General features: G+C 32.3%; 1 protein-coding gene across 1 annotated transcript; it reads left to right on the top strand.

Moving 5' to 3' along the window:
- Positions 1-797: 797 nt before the first annotated feature.
- Positions 798-19,544, top strand: LOC129233629 (leucine-rich repeat-containing protein 49-like). Its single transcript, XM_054867604.1, has 6 exons — positions 798-847; positions 995-1,238; positions 11,467-11,649; positions 13,673-13,782; positions 17,069-17,189; positions 19,100-19,544. The coding sequence occupies exons 1-6, from the start codon at positions 798-800 to the stop codon at positions 19,334-19,336; spliced, it is 945 nt and encodes a 314-aa protein (XP_054723579.1). The 3' UTR covers positions 19,337-19,544.
- The last annotated feature ends 6,486 nt before the right edge of the window (positions 19,545-26,030 follow it).

Genomic DNA, 26,030 nt, shown 5'->3' with positions numbered 1-26,030 from the left:
CGAAAAGTATGCGGGGGGATTTACCTGATTCCTCCTTTTCCCCGTGGTTTTCTAATGTTGTCAGTGTAGAAGCCTAAAGATGTACTTTTTCAGATTTATAACCATTAATATCCTTCTTTCAAGGCACATAAAAAAAAAAAAAATGAGTCAGTGTTAGCTTTATTTTACGTTTCAGAAATTTCTTTTTTTTTTGTAACTTTAAAACTTGATTTACGAAGGATAATAGGAACTAGTGGTATTTTAATGTCTTTGCTCGACTCGGAAGAATCGAGATCCGACACTTTAATTTAACTTCTTTAATTTACAGAGGTGGGCCAAAATATTCTTTTGCCGACTGGGCCAAAGTCAGCCAGTCCGCCCCTGTATATATATATATATATATATATATATATATATATATATATATATATATATATATATATATATATATATATATATATATATATATATATATATAATAAAAAAATATTTGCTAAGCGACCCATTTTCTACATAGTGTCCTTCCTTTTGATACATATTTTCTCTACCATAATGCCAAGTTTTTGGTGCGGTCGTGCTTGAAAGAAGAAGGTTGTGTGCAAAGCCTGTTGCGCATCAACTTCTCTACTCTTGCTTCATCATCAAATCTGCCTAGGTCTTTTTTGAGTGATCCAAACAAATGGTAGTTATAGGGTGGTAAATCTGGACTGTATGGGGGGATTTCTGGAGGTGTCCAATGAAATTTCTCCGTTTTCTCTAGTTTAAAAGCACCAGTGTGCAGGCTTTCATTTTCATGGAGAGGAATGACACTATGGACTATGTATCGCTTGTCTGTGTTGCAATATGCAGCTTCTGCTTCATCTAAAAGGTGACAGTAATTGCCTGCATTAGTGTCACCTTTTTATGCCTTCTTCAGTAATGTTTTTTTTTTAATTTTCTTTCATGTACAGCAATTAAAGTATTTAACTTTCTAAAGTAAATTAAGTTTTTCATTTTTCCTTTCTTTCTGCTTTAGCAAAAAATCAAGAACATCTGTCGCATTAGATTTGGAAGTTGCTGATTCAAGATTGACATATCTAGCTGAGTTAGAATTTGGCAACTTGCAATTATATGGTCCTGGTGCTGTCGCAGCTACAATAAGTAACACTTGGGCTCCACAGACTGTTGCTCTAATACACACTGTGTGCTTCCATTTTATTGTTTTTGATAGTATAGCTCATTTGCTGGGTAAAATGAAAACACAATTTCCTAATATTGAAGTAAGCAGCTATTTTTTAAACATTTTTTCTAATGAGATAAAAATTATTTTTTAGTTCAGTAGAATCTTGAAAATTCAAGTCTCAAAAGTTCAAGGATCCACTTCATTTGAGTTTCTTCACTATGTTTTGCTATATGTTTTTCATAGCTAATAAGTGATTTTTACTAAACTCTGAAAATCAAAATCTTTTGCTATTCTAAAACTTCCTTAATTACATTTAGTAAAGTAAAAAGGTATTGAAAGGTCAGTGTCAACAACTCTCTGCAAGTGGTGCAAAATAATTCTTGTATACTAGTCATGGATTAAGAGATTCCTTTGATATAACTTAATACAGAAAATGATATAAAAGTAAGATTATTTTGCACCGAGGAAAAAACAAGCAGTCTTTTTAGAATCTCCAATTGCATTCAAAAAAGGTAAAGCTCAGCTCATGGCCTTAAAAGTCATCTGTACAAAATTTAACCTTTTTTAATTAACAGTTTTTGTGTTTTTAACTTGTTATATTGTTGGTACATACACACATATATGCACTTACATAGATACAAATCTCATGGTAAAGCTCATTAAAATGAATTTGATGACAGTCCGAATGCCTTTTTTGGTTAAACACGTTCAAGTACAGTCGGATCCCGCTTCAACGTGATCCGACTTACGTGAAATGGCTATAATGCGAGTTTTTCATGAGTAATGAATTTTTTTATTGAGGACTCAAATGCCTTGCCTGCGACATAAATTTTTTTGAAAAGGAGCAGTGGAGCATTAGAATGGGCCTCGTTGACACTAAATTTTGGTTTTGTGAATGGACTTTCATCCCTTTAGCATCATTGAAAGCGGAAGTTCACACACTGCATTAGACTTAACAACGCTTTGCTTTAGTTTATACAAATAACTGCACTCCGATTCTTAATGTGTTTTTTTCTTCTTCATTCTACATGAACGTTGATAAAATAGAATGGCTCCCAAATGCGCATTTTCATTTCAAGTTGGCAAACGTGGAAAGAAAAAGAAAATTTCTGAGCATTAAAGAAAAGGTCAAGATTCTCGATATGATTGAACAATTAAAAAGTGCTTCAAAGATAGCACAACAATTAGGTATAAGTGAAACATCGATATGTTTAATGAAAATTCAAGAAAAGGAAATCCGTAAAAGTTCAGAACTTGGCTTAATACTGAAGCTCGTAGGGTAGTGTCTGAAGAGCAAAATACAAACATCATGCAGGGTGGCGACAGATCAGGGAAATCAGGGAGATCAGGGAAAAATCAGGGAACTTTATTAATCAGGGAAAAGTCAGGGAAATATCAGGGAATTATGAAAAAATAACAAAAAATCAGGGAAAATTAATTTTTGGAGGAAATTTTTTTTTTTTTTTGCTTTACAAAATTAAGTACTCTTAATTCTCTACGCATTTTACGCCAATTATCTGTTCAAAAAAAAGTAAAATTAATGAGGTGCGATTATACACTACCGCATATTTGTGCATCTTTTTTTCTCAACGTCAAAGTATTGAATCTTACTTATTAACCACAGGATGAACTTCCTGAGATTGTTTTTGTGTCTGTTAGGTTGTTCATTTTAACTAGCTTGAAATTTCCTTTTACGCTTTCGATGCTACGTAAAATAAACAACCATACAGGCAAAGAGGAAGCCTTCAATTATGCCTTAGCTCCTTTGCCTTTATTCCATTGTCTTGAAGTAATTAGTGTACTTTAATCACGATTTCAAGAAGAAAGCTTTGGTTTTTGAATTAATACTATAAAAGCTGAAAAGTTATTACTTCTTCGCATTTTTAATTTAATTGCTAAAATTGAACTTTCAATTAAAAAAACGTTGTTTTTTGCTTTTATACTATTTGTTGTCACCGCAGATTATAAAGGTTTTCTTTTCTTCAGACTTTAGTGATTCTTTAATTTTATAACTAAGTTGTATTCTTCTTTTATATATTTTAAAATTAACTAATTGCTTTTTTTTTCTTTTCTTTCCCTTGCATTTCCAATTTGTTTGTTATAAAAGCAATCTAAGATTTTTTCTCGTTACATACTAAAATCATTTGAAATAGAGTTAACTTGTGTACTTAAGTAACTATCTTTATTTTTTTTTTATTGTTAAAATACTGTATTCATTCATTAAAACTTATGTTCTTGATTAGAGAAAAGCTCCCTATGAATGGTTGTCAAATGGTTTCATCTGTTTTGCATAAATATCTCAATTAGTTATAAAAGAATAACTACATCTATTCTTTCACTATTACTTGTTATTCTTGCAACAATTATTATACTGTTTGAAAACTTAGTTCAAAATAATTTCAATTACTTTTTAGTTCTATCATAAATACACATGTTATTAAAAGTAATTTTAATAGTTTCTTAAAATTCTTATGCTAAGTGGTTTCTGGAAGTAAAGTTTTTTTTTTTTTTAATTTTCTATAATCTTTCCATGTATAAAAATTTAATATGCTGTTTTGTAGGTTGTTCCCCCTCCCCCCCCCCCAAAAAATGTCTTTTTTTTTAAAACCATTTTATTAAAAAAAGTAGCATTTTTTAAAAATATATCTTTAGTTCAACAACTTTACATAACTTAAAACGTTTAAAATACTGCATTTTATACAAACATGCAATGGATTTCAAGTAAAGCAAAGAAAGAAAATCATTATCATTGGTAACGTAAATCAGGGAAATTTGGTGAACTTAATCAGGGAAATCAGGGAAAAGTCAGGGAACTTTTTTTCACAGTTCCTGTCGCCACCCTGTCATGAAAATGGAAGCTGCTTTTTCATTGTGGCTAAAAGAAGTCAGAAAGAGGGGTGTTCTCACACTGCATAAACATCATCTACATCATTTTAAAAAATTATAATTAAAAGTTTACAATATCTACTGTTCAGTGCTATTATGCAGTTATGTACTTAATGTAAGTGCCGTACTGTTTTAATTCATGTCTCTCATTGATCATTGATTGTGTGCTTCATAACAGTTATTTATGTTAAATAGTAACGCTTTTTCTAAAATACAGTAAAAAGTCAGTTCTTTATAAAAGATCCGGTAATATGTAGTTAAGAAATGGTTTGAAACAATTTGAGGGGTATTAACACATGTCTGAAATAATTGGGTATGCTTATAAAAAATTTCTAAACATACTGTGTTCCACAACGCGAAATTTCGACTTGTGCGAGGGGTCTTGGAACGCATCCCTCGCGTAAGTCGGGATTCGACTGTACTGTGAAAAAACCAAATCCAAATTGATATTGAGGTAGTTAAAATGGAAATTTATGTTGAAATATGAGTGTTTTTTTTTTTCTTTTGTAAGGACAAGACATCCTTTTCATTATACAAAGTAAAAGGTACAATACAGTACATACAGTAATAACAGTACAGTACATACAGTAATAACCTAACTTATGTTATCCAAATTAATGCTCCTATTTTTCTTAAAAATCTGAAAACATTCAGATTTTTCTGTTCCTGCTTTCTTATTCTATTTTCCCCCCCTTGAAATTTTATTCTCCCTGATATCTGCTGAAAACTTATGTTAGGAAAGCATGCCAAGGACGCGTCAAACACGTGCTTCGCTGAAACGAGATGCTTTGTTTGAGATTTCAATCTTTTGGCATCCTGCAAACATTTCAGTCATTTTTAATGTTGGAAGGTTTTTCTCAATATGCTACCTTATATCTGCTTGTTTTATTAATTATTTCAATAATATTTTTATTTCTTAAATTTATTTTTGAAAAAATGCAAAAGTAAATTAAAATAATATGGTTCGGCTCCCACTGTCTTGGATTTTAATGAAACTTGGCATGGTTACTTTTTTATGTATTTAAGAAAGTGTTCAAAATATTTTTGGTGAATCTCAAATAGTTTAGACTTTACAGCCTGTTAAAATGTTTGTGATTTCATAATTTTCATGGTTAAAGAACAATATGTGCCTTGTATTAATTGCTACCAAATTATTTCAAACATAAATAATGTAAGATTCCAGGCTGTTGGGCCGTAGTCTGAGTGTTGTATGGCACAACAGCCCGGAATCTTGCAACATTATTGACAATGGCAGTGAAAGCCTTCATTCTTATATTAGGATCATTCCATGTCAAATCGCCTAAATTAAATAGTCGGCTATGCCGTCATGCCTCTGATTTTGTCCATTTTTTTTTTACGAATGAATACTATAAAAAAAGCTCAAATTATTTTTTTTTTTTTTAATTTTTTGAATGCAAATTGCGCTTTGCAAATTTTTTTCAAAAATTTGATTTTTGATCATTTTTCGGAGTCACCGGTTTGGCATGAATTCAGGAAAATCTCTCAATTTTCTTTAGTTTTCAACCAATTAATCTGAGTTTGGTATCAATTTCAAGCTAATATTTTTCTCTTTTACTGTGAATGACAGAAAGTATTCTATGAACAGTTGGGTGTTGCCACTTTTTATCTTAAGTCAATTTTTATGTTTTTTCAATTGGGAGATTAAATAAGTCATATATCCAGAGTACCTACTACGATCTGCATCAGATTTTTTTGTAGCATATTTAAATCATTCTCTTGCTATATAGAAAGAAATAGAAGGGTGTTTTTTGTTGTTTTGAAATAAAAAAAATCAAGTTTGTTTTGCGGAAAATACTAGTTTTCTATTACTTTAAATCTCATTTAAGCTTAAAAAAGGCCAAAACCTTTTCAGAACAATCAGTACTAGACTCTCAAAGGATTTGTATCAATAGTTAATCGCTAAAAAGTTGTTTACTTTGGAAAAGAGTTGAGCAAAAACCTCCGTTTCAGACTTCACAAAAATAAATAAATAAATATAACGCTTTTGATTGAAACTGTACTAAATATTAAGAACAATAATTTGAAGAATAGTATAAAAAATATTTCTAATGGGATTATTTTGATTTTTTTTTTTTGACATTAAAGGATGGAAAACAAAATACTCTTGAAAACTTCTCTTAGCATAAACTTGTTTGGATTACGTTACACCTGACAATGAACTTCCACATTTACAGTAAGTACTCCATAACTCTAGATTTTCTGAAGAAGACTATTTTTACTGATTGAAGTACATTTTAAAATCTCTTTGAAACTTATCGATGGAAATTCTGATTTTCTCATCTTCTGATACAAAAAGGAAATGGCAAATTTTAAAAAAAAATGCCGTCCACACAAGCATGCCTTTTATTTCACATTTTATGATCAATGAAATCTATGTGTCGATTAACTTTCAAAGCGAAAGAAGAATGATGTGTATTGAATGAGTATTGTGAGAGCGGAAGATCATTGTCAAGTGTTACGTAATCCAAACAAGTTTAGGCTATGAAGACTTTTCAATAATAATTATTCTTTTTTTTCCTCATCTTTTACTGTCAAAAAAAAAAAAAAAAAAGCTAAATGCTGCCATTAGAAATATTTCTTTACACTATTCTACAAATTATTTATTATAATATTTATTACACTTTCAATCAAAAAGTTTTTTTTTGCGAAGTCTGAACCGGAGGTTTTTGCACAATTATTTTCCAAAGTAAACAATTTTTTAGCGTTTAACAATTGATACAAATCCTTTGAGAGTCGAGTATTAATTGTTCTCATTAGTTTTTGTCCTTTTTAAGCTTAAATGGGATTTAAAGTAATAGAGAACTTGTATTTTCTACAAAACAAACTTTATTCTTTTATTTCAAAAAAAAAAAAAAACCTTCTATTTTATTTCTATATAGCTAGAGAATGATTCAAATATGCTCCAAAAAAAATTTAATGCTGATTGTAGTAGGAGATATGACTTACTTAATCTCCGTTCACACTGAAAGAGAAAAGTATTAGCTTGAAATTAATACCAAATTCAGCTTAAAAAAATTAATTTGGACTTTCCTCATAGATATCTATTCATAAAAAAATAATGGACAAAATCGGAGACATGACGGCACATAGCATAGGCAATTTGACGTGAAATGACCCATTATTTCAAACGTAATTAATATGGGGAAAAAATTACCTTTGGAACTGAGGCCATTTTTTATTGAACTTTTAATATCATGGCTTTCAGGGGTTATTTTGATGCAGTTTTAGGTATCATCCCTTTTGCCCATAATTTTACTATTTTTTTAAGGGGGGGGGGAGTTCCTCCTTTTTGCTCTTTAACCACTTTCATCCCTGTTACTTGGCTGTGGCAGCTTCCCATTACTTGACTACCAATAACTCAAAGGTGTTTGACTTGGAATGTACAAGAGTTGGCTATTTTTTTCCGGTTAAAATGTTTTATATGTAGTGAAAGAATGAATGAAATGAAAGAAAGGGGGGTTCAACCAACCCAAGCACTGCAACTAGAGGTCTATTGTACTAGTCCCCAAACAGAAGTCATAAAAAGACCAGTAGCTGAAGCAAAATTCAACGAACACCTAATAGGAATGTTATCAATCTCCTATGGTTCAAGCAAATGACGACCAAGGTGTTCAAACCTGTTGGCAAAAAACACTTCAGAATCACACATGATGTGAGTAACAGTTTCCTCAAGAAAGAGGCAACCCCAGAACGCGCGTTGGATCCTTACTGACACCCATTAGAGCAAGGTGCCACTTTAACACTAGAAAGACGGAAGCGGTCATTTTGACCGCAATCGATTTTCAAATGCTCATATTTGCTGCGTTTAATTTTCAAACTCTTTTTTCTTCATTGACTTTTCCTAACTATTTATTAAGATCTTACAACAGTAATTTTTTCCCTTTAGGATTATTATTATAGTCGCTATAAATGTTTATACCTAGAAAGACTGACTACGGTCATTTTGACCGCTAAGTGAACCTTTCTTTATGCATTCGTTTTCTTCTTTTTTTCTCTTATCAGTTGTGTGTACTATGGACTGTTGTTAGTTGTCAGGTGAGTAATGTTCTTTTGAGTTTGAGTAGTATCTGCTGGGTCAGGTTTAATTCTTTGAACTGTTAGGAAAATGCGAAACACCTGCTGGTTTCATGGTTTCAGTTTTCTGCTATCTACACACTGCACAGGGGGCAAAGTTGAGAAAGGTAAATTTGAAAAGCATGTGACTGGACACGTGAAATTACTTTGGGTCTAAAAAGAAGTAAATATAAACAGGTGAATTCCAAAAATGTTTGCTGTAATTGTTTTGTGCACCAAAACATGTGCTTTGCTTGAAGCATCGACGTTTATTTTCTTCAGTGATAATGAAGTGCTCAGTCACATAATTATCTTTATGATGTCGAGAAGAACCGTTGACAAGCAAAACTTATAGGAACATTAATTCCTGAAACTGTTGCAGATTTATCTAAAATAGATTATGGTTCGAATGAACAGTCGGACTCTTATCTGAAGAGAAACATAATCCTAGCGATGAGAATAGTTAGCTTTCATGAGATTATTGCAAATATTTTTCAGAGCCGAGATTTTCAGAAAAGGATTGTCCTTCTGAGTTAGAATCAGAAGAAACCTCACTAATAAAAACTGATGATTAATATATAAAAAGCAGTGAAAGAAAAGGGGAAAAGGGCCCGACGCCGAAAAAAAGGGGACAATTTCAAAAACATAAAAATCAAATATTTCTCTAATTTCCTCCAAGTCACGTCACTGATCAATATTTCCTGCATGTAAATAAGTATCTACCTCAGGAAAAAGATTAAAATTGTGTGAAATGAAACTATGCGGAAATAAATCTACGAGCATTTGTTCTGATTGCCAAAAAAAAAAAAAAAAAAAAACTGATAATGGCTAATATACAGGCGACTTGATACCATAAGTATTTCAAAATACTATAAAAGATAGTAATGTACGGTATTTTGCTTTATTTAGATATTTTTTACACCAAATACATGCATGGTTGATTATAGTACTTGTTAGTTATTACATGCTAACAAATTTTCCTCTTTTTTGTGCAAATTTGCTCTGTATCAATGCCAATTGTGTAAAGCATGTATTTGACTTGATCGAACATAAAATTTAAAAAAAAAGCTATCTGAGACTTATTTGCAGACTATATTACGATTAAATTGTTAAATCAAATTCAGACATGTCAAACAAATCTTTTCTATTGTTAAAAATCCCGAAAGGAGGAAATTTCCAATCTTTTCAGTATGGCGGTCAAAGTGACCGCTGCTAGTCTTTCTAGTTATACGCAAAACGCCGTCTTTCTAGTGTTAAGGTGCAATGACCAATAAGAAGACTAAAAGTCTTCCCAATACTATTTTTGGTAGGAAGCCTTTTGCATTTTCGGCATATGATCTCCAGAAAGAATTAGGACTGTCTTTAGGATGACCAGCTGAATATGTTCAATGTCATTGTGAGATAACTTCTCCAAAGGGAAGGTTTCTTTCACAACAGCTATCATAAACATACTCCCTGCTTGATCATAGGATTGTGGTTGACCTGTCCTTACTCTTAAAGATGCAGGAGAAGGAGTTGAAATCTCCGACCGAAGATGTTTGGTTTCTCCCAACTTCTTGGGAAAGGCAAGCCCGGTGGCTTTCGCGTCCTGTACCAGCCTCCTCCTCCTGCTGCATATTTGTGCAAAATTGAGTACTCCCTGCCCCGTACTGCAGAGTTGATGGGTTTCAGACCTGCACATCTGCACCCTCACCTCTCTCAGTCGGTGGGTTGCAGACTCGCACCCTCACCTCCTCCAGGAACAGGGCTGCTGGTGTCCACCTTCAAGTCAGCCTCCAACTCCATGGGAGCTGGAAACTATGAGATGGTAAAAGGTTAACACCCGCATAACCACCCTGTACGAGTGCAAAGCTAAATACAACGAGGTTTCGCCAGTTTCCTGGAGGGGACCGTTTTAGACATTATGCAACCCAGATGCCATTCATCCATCAGCACGGTGCCTCACACCTTAGATTGGGTGTTCATTTTAGTCGGCTCTTACGGCACGCATGGACTACATTGGGACTATTCTGCTCCGATCACCACACGTGAAAGTGTACAGTTGATTTTCTACAAATAAACAAAAGAAAGAAAGTAACATAATGTTGGTCACCTTTTGACATGAGTCACCCTAGAACTTGAGTAAGATAAAAACTTTCAGTTCGAAAAAGTTTCGATTCAATTTACAAAAGCAAGAGGGCTCCATTTGCTTGACCGACATAATAGAGAGGTAATGAAACCCTGACCCCTGCCAGGGGGAAAAAGAGAATGGAGAAGGGAGTCAGTCGAGAGGAGACCAAGGTGGAAAGAACTACTTGCTGGAAAGAAAGGGGTCAAAGAAGGGAAGGAGATGAGCTGACCCCACAATGCCGGTAGCGGTATCCGTCGGATCCTCAAAAGTCTGCGATTTCTACTCCTCAGCGAAAATAGAGAACCATGATAATACAGGATGCCCGCGGCAGGAATTGATGAATGTTATGACTTGGACCAAAGGGTACCAGCACAAGACCTGACACCACGTTGCATCGGAATTGTACCTCGGACCGAACTCTGTTTAGTCAATTGGAGACCCACGATTACGAATGTGTTGACAGCAGATAAACTGTAAGTGTGAACTCTCTTGCTCAATGGTGACCATTTTCTCTTTTATAATTGATTAAGGTTTTAATATTGATCATTAATATTCAGTTACATGAGGTCAGTACGCCTCATGTAACTTCAGTTATTTTCTAATTAAACATTTTTGTATTTGATAAGAGTTTGCAAAATTTTTTTGTCAGGGAAAATTAAGGTATAATTGAATTGCTTTTACTACAATGAATAAAGAAATATATATGTTAAAGTGGATTTCGTTTTTTTAACCCACGATGCAATTAGATTGCATGTTTTGAGCAGGTGACTCCGTATTTCTCTTATCCAGAAAATTTGGTTATGAAGTGTTTAATGAAAAAATTTGTATCTGGGTTGACAGACTGTACATTAAGAAAAGCTACAATCACTTTTATAAGAAAATTGGGAAGTTAATTTATAAATTAAAAGATAATTTCTTCCTATTAAGACTTAAGGTAAACAGTCCATACAAAAGGATACTTTGCATTATAATGTTTATATTTATAAATTGTTATTTACAACTACATACACATATTTTACCTGTAATCCTCAGTTTTCAAAGATATGTACTTGTAACATAGAATGAAATTAAGAGTAACAAGAAAATTTGAAGCTTAAAATAAAATGTATAATTATTTTTATGCACCAATTGAATTTTTTTATATTTCCTTTTGATATTACTTAAAAGTAAATCTACATAAGTCCCCTTTCAAAAAAGCAAAATGCATTACTTGATGTTCAAAATCTTCCATTAAAATAGTCTTTTTCTTTTTCAGGCAGCTTCATTTGAATGTACTTGTATAGAATCTTTATCTCAACTGAATGCATTAGGTCAAATTCCAGGTCTTAAAATTTTAACGATTGAAAGTGAGGGAAATCCTATATTACAATTATCTTTATGGAGAATGTATGCTGTGTACAGATTGGGTCCAACGATTGAACTTATAAATGGTGCAACGGTGAGTTCATTAGACATAAAATAATGATATTTGGAAAATATTCTGTCCATTATACATATTTAACTACAATAGACCTTCGTTTTACTTGGGGGTTACGTTTTAGGGAAATGCTGGGTAAATCAAAAACATGTAAATTAAGACTTAAAATTAGTGTTGGAATAAGGGTTAGGTTTCATAGATTAAAAAAGTACATCATTCTAGCGATATATAAATACATAATGAAAAGCTGGTCATGAGTTTTTTGGCAGTCATTTTTTTTTCTGTAGATCTTTGGTACTAACGCATCGATGATCGCTTGTATCATTTTCATGATGGGATCTTCCTTTTCTATCAAATCAAAGAGATCATTTGCCCTTGTCAAGAAATGGATCAAAATTTTCAGTGGGAAAACTTTTAATTGTGTGTATTCCATTTCAGTATCCTCATTAGTTTTGTTCTCCTTTGTCAATTTCATAAGCTCTTCTTCCAGTAAGCTCGGAATTGTGCAAGTTTAATTATAGTACTAACTGCTTTGGAAGCAATTGCAAAAGATATCTGAAGTTGTCCTAGCTCATTTATTAGCATGCCAAAATGCGGTTTTCTGCAATCTCAGTACTTCACATTTTGAAAGAAGGGAAAATTTTATCTGTTTGCAATGTGCTGCATCCACCTAAAACAAAATAAATGTGTCATGTATAGCCTGGAGCAAAGGAGAGCCAGAGGGGACATGATTCAGTTGTTTAAATTTATCAAAATGAAAGATGTTAATGGGTTAAATTTTCTCACAGAAAGCAAGACAAGGGGACATTGTTTTAAGCTATTCAAATCTCAGGCTATCCTGGAAATTAGGAAAAATTTACTTCTTTAGTAGGGTCCTGGACATTTGGAACAGCTTACCAGAAGAGGTGGTCATGAGCAAGGGGGTGGATAGCTTTAAGAAGCCTGTTGATCTTCATTGAGGACTTATAAACTGACTAGGATCAGCCTAGCTAGGCCCAGAGCCTGTTGCTGGTTGTTACATTTGTATTTGTATAAATCTTAAACCACATATAATCAAATCCGTTTAAAATAAACCCACGTAAAATGAGGGTCTACTGTATTACAAAAAACCTTTTAGTTTTGGGACACCAGAAGCCCTTTTCCTTTGTCAAACAAGAGACACCCTGTTTTGCACTGCTTACTTGTCATCAAGAATCCCTCTGCTTGAGCAGCTTTTCAAACTCGCTCAGAAGCAAAGTAACGGTTCAGTGCAAATGGAGTGTCATTATGAATCTGCTTAGCTTCCCAATTCTCAAGACTTTCTAATTTGTGTTGTACATTTTTGTTTGATCACATTCATTTTTAAATGCATTATCATATTTTTGTTACAAATAAAAAAACTCATAGCAATAAACCAAGAAGAATAAGGTGGAACTGAACCTAGAAATCATAAAATTATCAAGATTCAGGTGTGTGGAAAAGTAGGAGAAATTTTCAAAAATTACATCAAAATGGTCCTCCCCCCCCCCTATTTTGAACCTATCCCAAGGTTTCTAGGATAATGTCAGTGTTTTTAAATATTAACTTTAATTCAAATGCAGTTTTGAAACGATTTTACTTTTAAAAGTCCATTTGTATATAATTATTATACTTTTGATGCCTCCCTTTTGAAAAATGGGATCTTTTTCATCTGATTTGCTATTCCACTCCCATTTTCAATGTTCATGAAGCTTTGTTAAAAGAGAAGTTAATAAAAGTCAACTTTTGTATTTAAAGTTTGAATGATTTTGAGTTTTCCCGCATTACACATACATTAAAGGGATAATGGGCCAGGGGATCTGGCCAGAGGAAATTTAGGTCTGTTAATGGATCCTTCACAAATATTGATCAACCAAAACAGATTTTTCATAAATTATTTGTTAGAAAAGCAAATATGAAATCAAAATAACATTTAATTTCGTGTATAACCTGATGATTTATGAAACCTTTGTTGAGTTTGAATTAAGGATATCAGCTTATATTTATGAGAGCTAATTGTAATAACTTTTTAAAACTTTTGTTTTAGGTAACAGAACTTGAAAGAGTTAGAGCGGAAGATATTTTTGGAGGCCTTGGTTTTGCAGCTTCTTTGTTACTTCCGAAGTATAGGTTATCTTCTTTGTTAAATAGTCCTAGGTATGTTCAGAATAATACTTAGTTGATTTTACTCTGCAGTGCCTTTCATGCAAAAATGCTTAACATGAAAAATCTGTTGACACAAAATGATGTATCAGTCCAGACGTCACTATTGTGTAATTTTATTTAAAAAAAATTTATTAAATACATACAAAAAACCAGACTGCATAAAACCAAATTTACCTAAAACCCAGTATTTAGAATGTTATTAAGTATTACTGAATAACTACTCCATTGAAATAGTTTTATAATCGATACACGCATAAGACAAATCATAAATTCAAAAGCAGAATAGAAGGATCAACAGTCGAGTCCCATTCCTTTTTAAATCAAGGAACCTCGTAAGATTTGAATGGGCCCCGACTGTTGATCCTTCTATTCTGCTTTTGAATTTATGATTTGCCTTACATGTGTATCGATTATAAAACTATTTCAATGGTGTAGTTATTCAGTAGTACTTATCAAAAATTCTAAACTACTGGGCTTATATTTTTTTCTTATTTCTCTTTTTGGTTTTTATGCAATTGGATTTTTTGTTTTTATTTAATAATTATTTTTATTTTACTTTTTAGTTAATATTCATTGACTTAGTTATTATGATTATAAGACTAAATTTCGAAATCTTGTCATTTGATTGAGAGAGTTTATATCGTGAGGTTTATTAAGTAACTTTCAGTGGTCTAAACAACTGATCAATTTAACTTGGCTTAAAGCTACATGTGCTTGACCTTTAGCAAAAATGCGTGAACTTAATTCAACCACATCACAGCTACCTAAACAGCCGGTATAACCATGATGACGCGAAATCGGAAACGTGGTCAGTCAAACCTTTCTCGCAAAACTAAAAAAGTCCATCAAGAAAGTACATGTCGCAAAACTCAGTCCCTTGAATCAAGGCAAAAACAAATGCAACATGTTAAAGTATAATCGAATTCTCAACTTAGTAAACAAAAAATTCAGGTATTGAACTACCTGCATTTGTTGCTCGCAGGTAGCATGCAACACAATCCCGAACTGACAAACTGGCGACTGATTGTTGATTACTGTCATGTGTTTAGTGACACTCCCAAAGTTAAGACAAATCGATTGGCGTAAGAATTATCAAAATTGGCCAAGGCGTATAGCCTCTATAACGCCACATAGGAACAAACATACATACATAGATTTACAGGGGTTTGGCCAGAGGATATTTGGGTCCGTTAACGGACCTTTCAAAAAAATTGTATCAACCAAAACGGACCTTTCACAAAATCCCAATCAACCGAAACGTACCCTTCACAAAATTCTGATAAATCAAGAACGGATCTTTCACAAATTGTTTATTGAAAGAGCAAATCTGAAAGCACATTAATGCATATTTCTGTGTATAAAGCTGATAATTTTTGGAACCTTTTTTAAAGTCAAAGTCAAAGGATCAGCTTATAAAAAAATCTGCTGATTTTGCAAAGAAAAAAAATCAGCACTCTTGTGATGCTCCTGCAAGGGATAACTAATTTCTAGTGCCAAATAAATATAATGCTCGTTGTTTGTTTCTTGGAAAGAAATTAACATCTGAAAATAAGTTTGGTTTTAAATAATTTTGTTTGTTTTATCACAGCTAATTAGCAGCGGTGTTGTAATCTTTTCTGAAAAGGCGTTGGTAGGCACTTTTCTCCCTGCTCATTCAATAAACATTAATTATAATAATATTATATATCAGCGAAATGAACTTAGAAGTGCAAAGGGATAGTAATGATGGAGAAAAAATATGATCGCTTAAGATAGGATTACCAACTTCAAAATTATCGCTCACTGCCCACTTTGCGTCTGGCATTAAACCTTTATAATGATTTGATTAGAAAACATTCTCATCATTTTATCAGCTTGCGTTTTTACGGTGCAGTACGATGTTTAACTTATTTTGGGAGAAAATTATATGAGTTTGATTTTTTGATGCTAAAAAAAGGATGGTTAACTTTGAATCAACTCTTTTGTTTACCGTTTTTTTCTTTAGATGTCTACGTTTTGAAAAATGCAATCTTTTAAAATCCGATATGAGAATCATATTTTGTTCTTTTTTCAAGCTAACTTTGCATTATTAGGACGCAAATAAATGAAAAGTCTCTTTATTTTTGTTAGAACTCTCATTCCAAATTTTTAAAGCAAAATTCCATTTTCTTTTATGAGTCAAAAATTAAAATGCTGAATCGATGTTTTTTTTTTTTGGCTTAAATTGTGTCCACAGTTATTAATGAAATGTTTATAAGACTCTAAAATGCAATTTTAAAATAATTTTATCAAAAATATTTATTTTACAAGCCGTTTTTTTACTTTTGATGCCTTTACTTTGAGAACTGCGATCTCTTTGCTTCCGCTATGGGAATCTGATTTTTCGAATTTTTGATGTTTAGTACGCTTTGTTAAGAGGTAAACGAATAAAATCTCTTTTTATTTTTGTTAAAATCACGGAATTTATAAGTTTTAAACGAAATTCTGTGCTTTTTAAGAGTGTCTTGGGTCAAAACGTTAAAAGCTGAACCCTTGTCTGATTTTTTTTTTGTTACAATTATTTTAAATTGTGGGCAGGATTAAACACAGTTGCTGAGCACAAACATTTATTGATAGTTACACATCACAATTACACATAGATGAAAATTACAGACTACTCTCATCTACATACTACAGCCATCACTACATATACAAGAAGAGACATCTTCGCGCTTGATGAAGCGCAAAGGTTTCTGGGAGGAGATATGACGCAATATTGACATGCGCATTTAGAAAAGAAATAAGGATTGAATCCTAACATAAATACTGTGCAGAAATATTTCTAGTATAATTTAACATAATGTAGAATGATTGATAAATATTGATACCTTGAGAAAGTATCCCCCCTCCCCCACTAAATACTAGAAAAACACACCAGAATGACACTTAACTTAGAAGAGGAAAACTCAAGTTTAAATGATGCAGTTTGTGCCATCTCTAAATTCTAAAATTTCTTTTTAACAAAAAAAAAAAATCCAAAAAACTAACCTTCACAAAATTTCTCACAAAAAACTAACCTTGTGAAAAATTCTAGACAGACCCCCGACTCATAAACACATTACCCTCTTCCTTTGCATTGTGCGCGCAGTCAGGTAAAAAATTTCAGCAGGAAAAAATATTTTTAATCTCCAGTTTTTTTTGTATTGAACCTATTTCACTGTATCTTAATGTTATAATTTAAAGCACTGTTAACTTTAATGATTTCCAATTCAGTAACTTTTATATAAGTGGTTTTTTTCTCTCCCCATCTCTCTTCTAGAGTAAAACAAATGTTTTTAAAAGAAAAGGGATACTCTCCCAACAGCTTACAAAGACAACCAGACTGCCAAGTGGCTGCCGAAGTTATGAAAGCTGCATTTACTTACAATCCTGATTATGAAGTAAGTTCAAATCAAACCCATAAGTATGTTATCTGGGGTGAAAGGAAAGAGTATATTTTCAACTCAAATTGTACGGTAAAATGCAAAATGCATGTATGACATGTATAAATACATTGTAGTTCTAGAATCCCTCTCTTACCCGGAAATGAGCAGTATTTTAATATAAAAATAAAATCTCATCAGAACCAATTTTTACCTTCAAACACTTGTTTACATTAACTAAATGATACAGGCTGTTGATTGTGAGTAACTTATTGTGCTTAACTGAGCCTATTCACTGCATCATGCTATTTTACTTTGACTGAAATATCATTGCTATAATAAATCCTTTATTAATACACTGCTGACAGTTTTTTTTTTTTTTGAACTCACTTGTGTGGCCAATGATTTTTTCCAAAAGTGAAAAAGAAAAACCCTCAAATATAAATATAAAATACCCTTTTTTTACACAATATATTTGTTATTATTACAGTGATTTAATATTTTCAAAAGTATGATAGGTTGTGCAGGTTTACAAATGGTAAATTAAAGAGAACCACAATTTGAATGCATACAATGTTTTTGGTCAACAGCGTGTTAACTAGCCTAGACTATTGAAAACAGGTGTGGATCCAGGAAATCCCCTTGAGACCAAATGTAGCCTAAAACTGCATTTTGGAGACTTACATTTTGAAAAATTGACTTTAGACCTTCTCCTTTTCGATAACACTAGACAACAAAAAACAAAATGTTGTCTCAAAATTTAACCCCCCTTATCCTAAAAAATCAAAAAAGTTTTCAGTTAATTCTAATACTCTACTTTTGCAACAACTTTGTAATTATTAATTTATAACTATATAATCTACATAAATAAAACAGAGAATATATATGTGTGTGTATGTGTATTTTCCCTATACAAATCTACAGTTTAAGTTGGATCTCAACCAAATTTGGCAAGGAGGTTCTTGAGCACCTAAAAAGGAACATATGGGGGGTTTTCGGACGCCAAACAAGTACTGAATCATTCAAATTTTAATTTTAGGGCCCAAAAAGAGCATTAAATAACTCTTTCTACCCGAAATAATTATCCAACCAGTTCAAATTTAGGGCCATTTGAAAGCCCGCGAAAAACACCCATTGAGTTCACTTACTTTCTCTGAATTAAAAAAAAAGGCTGTAAAATCTCTTGGAAAAATTAAAAAGCTTTTACGCCTAATGAAACAGAAATTTTATGTTGGAAATTTATCGTAAATTTATCGTTTGCGCAATCTCATTTTAAATTAGCATGAACACAATTCAGAAGGTTGCCACTTTTTTTTTTCTTGACTGTGGCTAAATAAAATTTTGTTTTATTTATCTTTTTTTTTTTTAATATTTTAGTTTTATTTATGGGGGGGTTGCGTTTAATTAATTTGGGAATTTTTTATTTCCTGTTTTCTTTCTTTCAGAATGATTATTTTGACGGGAAATTTTACAATACTTTTTTTTTTCCTAATTGAAGCCTAATTGTTGAACATGCGTCACTTGACAACTTTTATTTTCGAGGTAGACCATGTGAAGCCAGACAATGTAGCTAGTGTTTATAAAAAATAAAATGCATAATATATGTTAAGTTTCAAATTTCTGTCGTGCTGATCTCGGCACATTAAAATACTTATAATATGTTTACACTTTACCCATAACTGGAAAACAAACTTTGGTTTTAAAACTTCTAGTTTGTTATACAGTCACGCTCATTTGTAGCGAGTTTTTGGCTATGATGTAGTTGATTCAATTCCTTTTTACATGGTATTGTGTGTTATTTAATTTTGTACAGTGAAATTATGGTTATAATGAAATTTTTATATGGTCCCTTCGACTTCACTACCAACGGGCATATCTGTATTATATTGCTTAAAATTTCAGACATGTAATTTTTATTTCTCTTACAGTACTCTTTACCTGGATACAAAACTACTGCAAGTAAAATTGTGGAAAAAAATCTATTGCGTGTGGAAGAAGCTTTAAAAAAACGTTTAGTCTTTCAACGGCTTTGGCCGTCCATGTTTTTAGGAATAGTCAATGATGCATTAGAAGATTATATTGATTTGAATCGCCATATGAAACTGTCCATGCTAAGCTTGCTTAAGAAATGCAAATCTTTAGATGAAAGTGATAGCAATGATTGAAATAAATTTTTGAAGACCATTTTTAAATAAATTACCAAAATTTCATTAACTCATTTTTTCTTTTCTGGCTGCAATTTGGCAACTTTCAGTTTTCTTTTTTAATTGACAATCAATGCTTCATACAAATGAACCACAAATTTCAATACTTCGGGTAAACTTTGAATCTTGTTATATATGAATTTTGCTTTAATAAAGCTTATCTATTTATCCCAAACTGTATTATATATATTCTTTGTGTGTAATGCTTTTAAGTGGGGAAAATTGAACAATTGTCAGTGAGGTATGAATTTGTTTTACATAAATAGTTCGACTGATGTCCTAGAGGTTGGTTTGCTTCTGAGGTATGGAGCACATAGGAGTTGATTGAATTAGGTCCAGGTGTATAAAACTGGCATATTCAAAGATTTTCAGAACCTTTTAAAAAGATTATGTTTAAAAACATTGTAATTGCAGTTTCTGATTTAGTTTTAGTTCAAATAAAAAATTAATTAGCATTTTGAAAAAAAAAAAATACTGTAAATATTTCCCCAATTTGAAAGATATTTTTTTCATGGTATTAAAGTTTTTTAAAACTATTAGAATAAAATTACCAACCAAATATTGTTTTGACTCTTGCCTTGAGCATCTAAAGTTTGGCCAGAGAGATGGCAGATGACTTGAAGTGGAGGCATCATTTGATGTAGTGAGAAGCAAAGGGATGCAAGTGGCAAAATTTGGAGATAACCAGTACAAATGGTAGGTGAACCCCTCCTCTGTCTTGGGGCAAGAGATAGTACTAGTAGGTGCTGCTGTACAGCATGATTTAGAAAAAAAATTGAATGAAAGCCTACCTAGGACGTAATCTTTATATGCGCTTTGCTCAAAACTTGAAAAGATCCACTTCCTACATTGCTTTGCTTCTCACTGCCTCATTTGTAATTGGTAGAATCGGCGAGACAGCACTGAGTAGTAAGAACGATTGATAAGGATGCATTCTTATTGATCCAATCTATTTGCAAAGTAACTAAAAACTTACAAATGTTTTCACTTCAAAGTCATTTGCTTCCCTTTGTGGTGAAGCTTCATCAAAAACTTAGATGATATCTTGAAAATAAAAAATTTCAGAACTCACTGAAGCCTTTTTAGTAAGATTTTTCAGCAAATTTACTACAGTCAAGGTTTTCGCCCTGGAATATAGGTTTAAAAGATAACCCTTTAAAATAACTAATATGTGTTAGCAATACTTTAAAACAGAAAAGAGTTTAACTGCAGTTAACATATGATAGGCAGCATATGGTTTCCTAACAGACGATTAGGTATCATGTAGTGAATATTGTCAACAGTTTTGCTTTGTTTAATGGATTTACACATTAGAAGGGATAATGTTATTTCATCAAAGAACAGAAAAGTGGCTGATGAGTGCCGAAAAGAAAGAAAAATGTTTTTTTTTTCTTCCACTTTTGTTTTCAGACACTTTAAAAAAGTAATTACCATCTGCAGGGCTCATAGTCCTCCTATATCCCCTATATTTTCACAATTTGTGAGATATTCTCCTATATTTCCTATATTTTCTCACTAACTCCTTTTTTTTTTTAATGTTAAATGCTACCCAAAAATGCAAAAAACTTTGATCCATTTTTTTTTTCTTCTTTTTCCACTGCACTATGCACTCTTGCATCTTTAATGTTGGCATATGTACTAAACTTCTGTTTGATTATTTTAATAAAACATACAAAAATATACTTACTTTAATGTAAAATCAAAATTAACTTTTTTTGATGGCTTTACTTGCAACTTTTAACTTGTTTTCAAATTTTTACTTTGTACTTTTAAAAGGATAACATGTTATACTTTAAGTGTATTTCTGTAAATATTTTAAAAGCTTTTAATTTTATCACATATAATTTTACATGTAGTTCAAACGACCGGTTTGTAGCTCAAACAATTGTTTTTGAAAATGCTGTGTACAGATTTTGGTATCAATTCAACTTTGAGTACTTCAAATGTTTTAAAGCTTGTAGCTCGCTGAAAAATGTAACTATCTTGATGAAAAAAGTGTTGTTTTATAGGATTTTGTTTGCTTTTTCAAATAAGTATTTATTATTATTATTATTATTTTTTTTTTTTGGTTTTCCAAGAATTGCAAAAATCCGTCTTCATCTCAGATTTTTTTTTTTGGCTCGTTTTTTTCTATTTATTCGATTACGGTTACAAATAGCAGAGGATAATGGCTTATTCTATGCTCCACTTGGGCTCTTCTAACACCACTTTTCGTTTGGCAGATTAGGTCAAATTCACCCTTTATACATGTATGTACCTATATAATTGAATCAGCCTTTTTAAGGAATCAATTCCTCAAAAACGAAACGAAATCCGTTTTTAACATAAAAAAATTGCAAAATATTTGAATCAAACATGCCGCTTAAACAAATGAAGCGTATGAGAGCTGACCATTTCTTGCTCTCTCTCACAAACGTGGTGCATTAGCACAGTCTTGATTTCTTTGCCTTTGTTTAGCAGTTTTTTTTCTATAAATAGTGAAACAAAGGGGCGGCAGAGTGTTGCTCACTTTTTGTAATGATTGTCTCACGATATGTCCAACAACACCAGTGAGACGAGAGAGACATGGAGTCGACGGGACTTTTCATTGTTAATGTTAGCATTGAAACAATGAGGTACCAATACCGAGGACTAAAGGTAAATTTATGAGATTGAAAAAAGAATGCCCAAATTGTTACCTAGTTTTAGCAGTCAATAAGAGATGCATTTTTCAAAGCACGTAAGTTAAAAATCTGAATTTTCTAATTGCTTTTTCATACTGTTTTGAGATTAAATTCTTCAAATAAGCAGAGAATGGATATTTTGAGTGCGCAGTAGACTTCTAATAATATCTCGTTTGACCAAAAATTTGATAAAGTTCTCTGAAATTGTCTGTAGGATTCCACGTTTTAAAAAAATGAAAAAGAAAAACACGCACACACAATTTTGCGTAATTGAATCAAAATTGTGCTATACAAACATGATTCATATAAGCGACAGTGGGTACAAAAATTCATTTGCTCTCATATCTGTGACTCTTCACATTGCTATGACTTCATGCAATGTGAATTGCATTGATACTGGCTCTTTTTTTTTTTTTTTTTTTTTTTTTTTTGTACAGTGCTCCAAACATACTTGATGCTATACTTTTTCGAAATTCCCATATATGTTCCTACCAAACTCCTATATTTTTCCTTTTAAACTACTATATATTTTGCTTCCAAACTCCTATATATTTTGCTATCCAGCTCCTATATTTTTCTTTTTAAATTCCTATATATTTTTTTCCACTTGCTATGAGTCCTGCATCTGTAATGTTTTCAGTTTTTTATAAATATCTCTAATATATGCCCAATTTTCACATTCTTATCATTGGAATAAGATTGGTATGAAACCATATTGGGACAACCATGTGTGTGTAACTGGAGGGAGCTCCACTTGTGTAGTTGATCCCACTTACACACCATGCAGTGGAGGTATTTTTATTCATCAAAGTGTATGCAACATGATTTAATAATAATGCTATTTAAAAAATCATGGGAAATTTTTTTAGATACTATTTTCCTTATTTGGCAGTATTTTTCACTTGAGAAGCTACTAAAACGACTATGTTTAGGGCCTTAACTCAGTGGCAGCCCTGCATGAGATAATACCTGTAGAAATCCTTGATTATCAATATTAGAAAGACAATGTACAAACAACAAAATGCTTTAAATTCATCCTTTTCTGCATGGCACCATGTGCTGATCTTGCAAAATATATTTCTGCCTGCTTTTTCCAACCGCAAAGTAAGAGAATTTCGTTTTCCGTGACATTTTAACAAAACAAATGACTATTAACATTTTTAAAGCAAACGTTATAGGTGCAAGTAATGATAAAACTTCACTGAACAGAAACACAAAGCGAATTATACTCTTTGTACTGGGAGAACAAGCTAATGCTCAGACCACAACACAAGTACAGGGTCGCCAGCCTTGTAGAAACTATTTGAGGAGCATCTGTGGCGATTTTGATGAGCATTTTGAAATTTTGCAGCACAGCTTGGCATTATGCATAAAAATCGATGTAAAAAATTTAAACCTCTTATCTAAAATTGTTTTTGAGCTTTGATAATCATTTTAAGCAGTGGTATAAAAATAATTATTTTTAAATTAATAAGAAACCTTTAAACACTCACGTTTTCAGTATAAGCCTCTTTAATTTCCCATATTTGCATGCCTGTTAAAATAAACTAGCAACATATAATTTTAAAAACATTTATTTTATTAAAATCTTTGGTAAGCCTGATTAGAATTAAGACCTAACTGGAAATGCAGTGATTTAAGAAGAAAGTAATGCCTAAATTTCAGCTAAGCCTAAAAAATTCGAGCTAAAAACGCTAATAACTCCCGCCATAATTTAGAGCATTGAAACAAAAAGGCGGAAAATTCCACTTTCCAATGATATACAACATTAAAATGGCAAGTAATTTTTCACCCCTTCAATAGGCAATTTACGTGAAATTTGATCTTAAAAAATTGATTACAAAAAGCTAATTTAAAAACAAAACTCCAAGTGCAAACCTCCGGGGCACGAAGTAATTTTATACAAAAATTCAAGGCTGTAGGTGCTATGGGGTCTCCTGGACGCAGACTTCCTTTCACTATTTCTTTGATTATACTTTTTTTTAATATAAGTATTTTTGCTTAATAGGCATGACTGCAAAAGTTACTAAGTATAGATAAAAGAAAGAGCTTTATATAGCATGTGTTTACTGCATCTCCCCCCTTATTCAGCAAATAAAGCTGCAGCAGCAGCATAATTTTCTTTCTTTCTTAGGGTCTATGAAGTTTATTTTATCCTAAAATATAGGCAATATCATCATGCAAAGTTTAATTCTTAGGTTGAATTTTAATTTTCTGCGCAGGTAGGGAATAAAATAATGAAAATTTTAGAACAACTCTTACCCCTGCTTTTTCTTCATAACATGGTTGAAATTTTTAATTCCATAAAATCTCCTGAGTAAATTATATCTTTTGTTAGCAGGTAATCTTCTTTGATTACCTGCATCTGCTTTATGCTTTTTAAGGTAGATAAGTATAAAAGGTGTTTCAGAACTCTCTTGGGCAAGACTTTAAGGGGTGATAGTATATATCACAGGACAAACAATATAATGGCAAAAATAAGGGTCCCAAACCAGGGGTGCCGACTTGCAAAATTATTGGGGGGGGGGGACAGACATCACCAGGGGTTTAGGGGGTATGTAATCCCACGGAGGTTCCCCCCCCCCCCCCAAATAAGGGTCAGATTTTAGTACCTTGAAAATGCCAATTTACATATTTTTTGGTGTGTATAATTCATAGACCGGGATCTGAAGGGGGTTGAGCATGCATGGAAAGGCTGACGCAATATTATTTCTGATTATTGTTACAGGCACAATAATGATTATGAAACCACATGTCGTCGCCCCCCTGGGTGGTCGACAACCCAGGGGGAGGGGGGAAAGCAGTGGAGGGAGCCGTTTGCTAAAACACTCATAACTCACAAACTATTTGAGATAAAACACTGAAAAAATTGACAAACGATGCAACAAAACAAGGGCTTTATAAAAGCTATTATGCACCTATCTTTGTTGGTTTCAGAGTAAAATTCCATTTTTTGCAAACAAGCAAAAATTTTGAATAAAATATGCAAAACAAAACTTTTTTGACCTATATAAATTCCAAATCAAAATTGTTTAATTTTTTTTTCAAATAAAAAAGTCCTAAATATCATTATTCAGTCTGTTAAAACTATTTAAGTACAATTAAGGCGTTGAAAAACAAAATGACAGTAGCAAGCTCGAACACAATTCGTCATCTAGTTTAGGATCTGAAGGGGGGTTTTGAGTATGCATGGAAGACCTGACGCAAAATTATTCTGATTATTGTCACTGGCACTATAGTGATTATGAAAACACATGTCATTCTCCCCCCCCCCACCCTCGGCGGTCAACATCCCCAGGATAGGAGGGAAATCAGTAGGGGAGCTGTTTGATAAAACACTTATTACTCGCGAACTATTTGAGATAAACTGCAAAAAGTGGCAATCGACGCAACAAAACTAAGACTTTATAAACGCTAAATATGATTATGGTCATATCTTTGTTAGTTTCTGAGTTAAAATTCCATTTTTTGCAAACAAGCAAAAATTTTGTATAAAATACGCATTTTTTTTTTCAAATTATCAAAATTATTTAACTGTTAACAGAACCAATAAAATCTGAAATATCATTATCCAGTTTGTTTAAAATTACTTGATTATTATCAAAGCGTTGAAAAGTGAAATAAAAGCTAGCTCAAAAAACATTTGCGGTAATTCACACACAAAAAAAGAAAAAAAAAGAGAGAAAAGAAAAAAAAAACAAGCTTGCGGAATGTACCTTGAAGACTTGACATAAACCAAAGCAAATTTTGTGGCTCTCTTCTTTTGGCAGTTTTATTTCGTAACAACATCAAAACAACGTCCCAGTTAAGTAATTACTGAATTTTTGAACCTTTAACGCATTATAACTGCTTAGTATGGGTCACAATGACACTTTCTTAAAAATTAAAAACAATGCAAGTTTGCAAGTACGAAGTAATTACGGAAAGAATAAATGATCAGGATAACCCTTTTGCAGATTTTACACCTGAGTTATGAAACATAGTGAACGAGG

Source organism: Uloborus diversus, unplaced genomic scaffold (assembly GCF_026930045.1).
Source record: "Uloborus diversus isolate 005 unplaced genomic scaffold, Udiv.v.3.1 scaffold_563, whole genome shotgun sequence".
Lineage (NCBI taxonomy): Eukaryota > Metazoa > Arthropoda > Arachnida > Araneae > Uloboridae > Uloborus > Uloborus diversus.
Note: the sequence above shows the minus strand (reverse complement) of the source record. Positions and strands in the feature narration are given on the sequence as shown.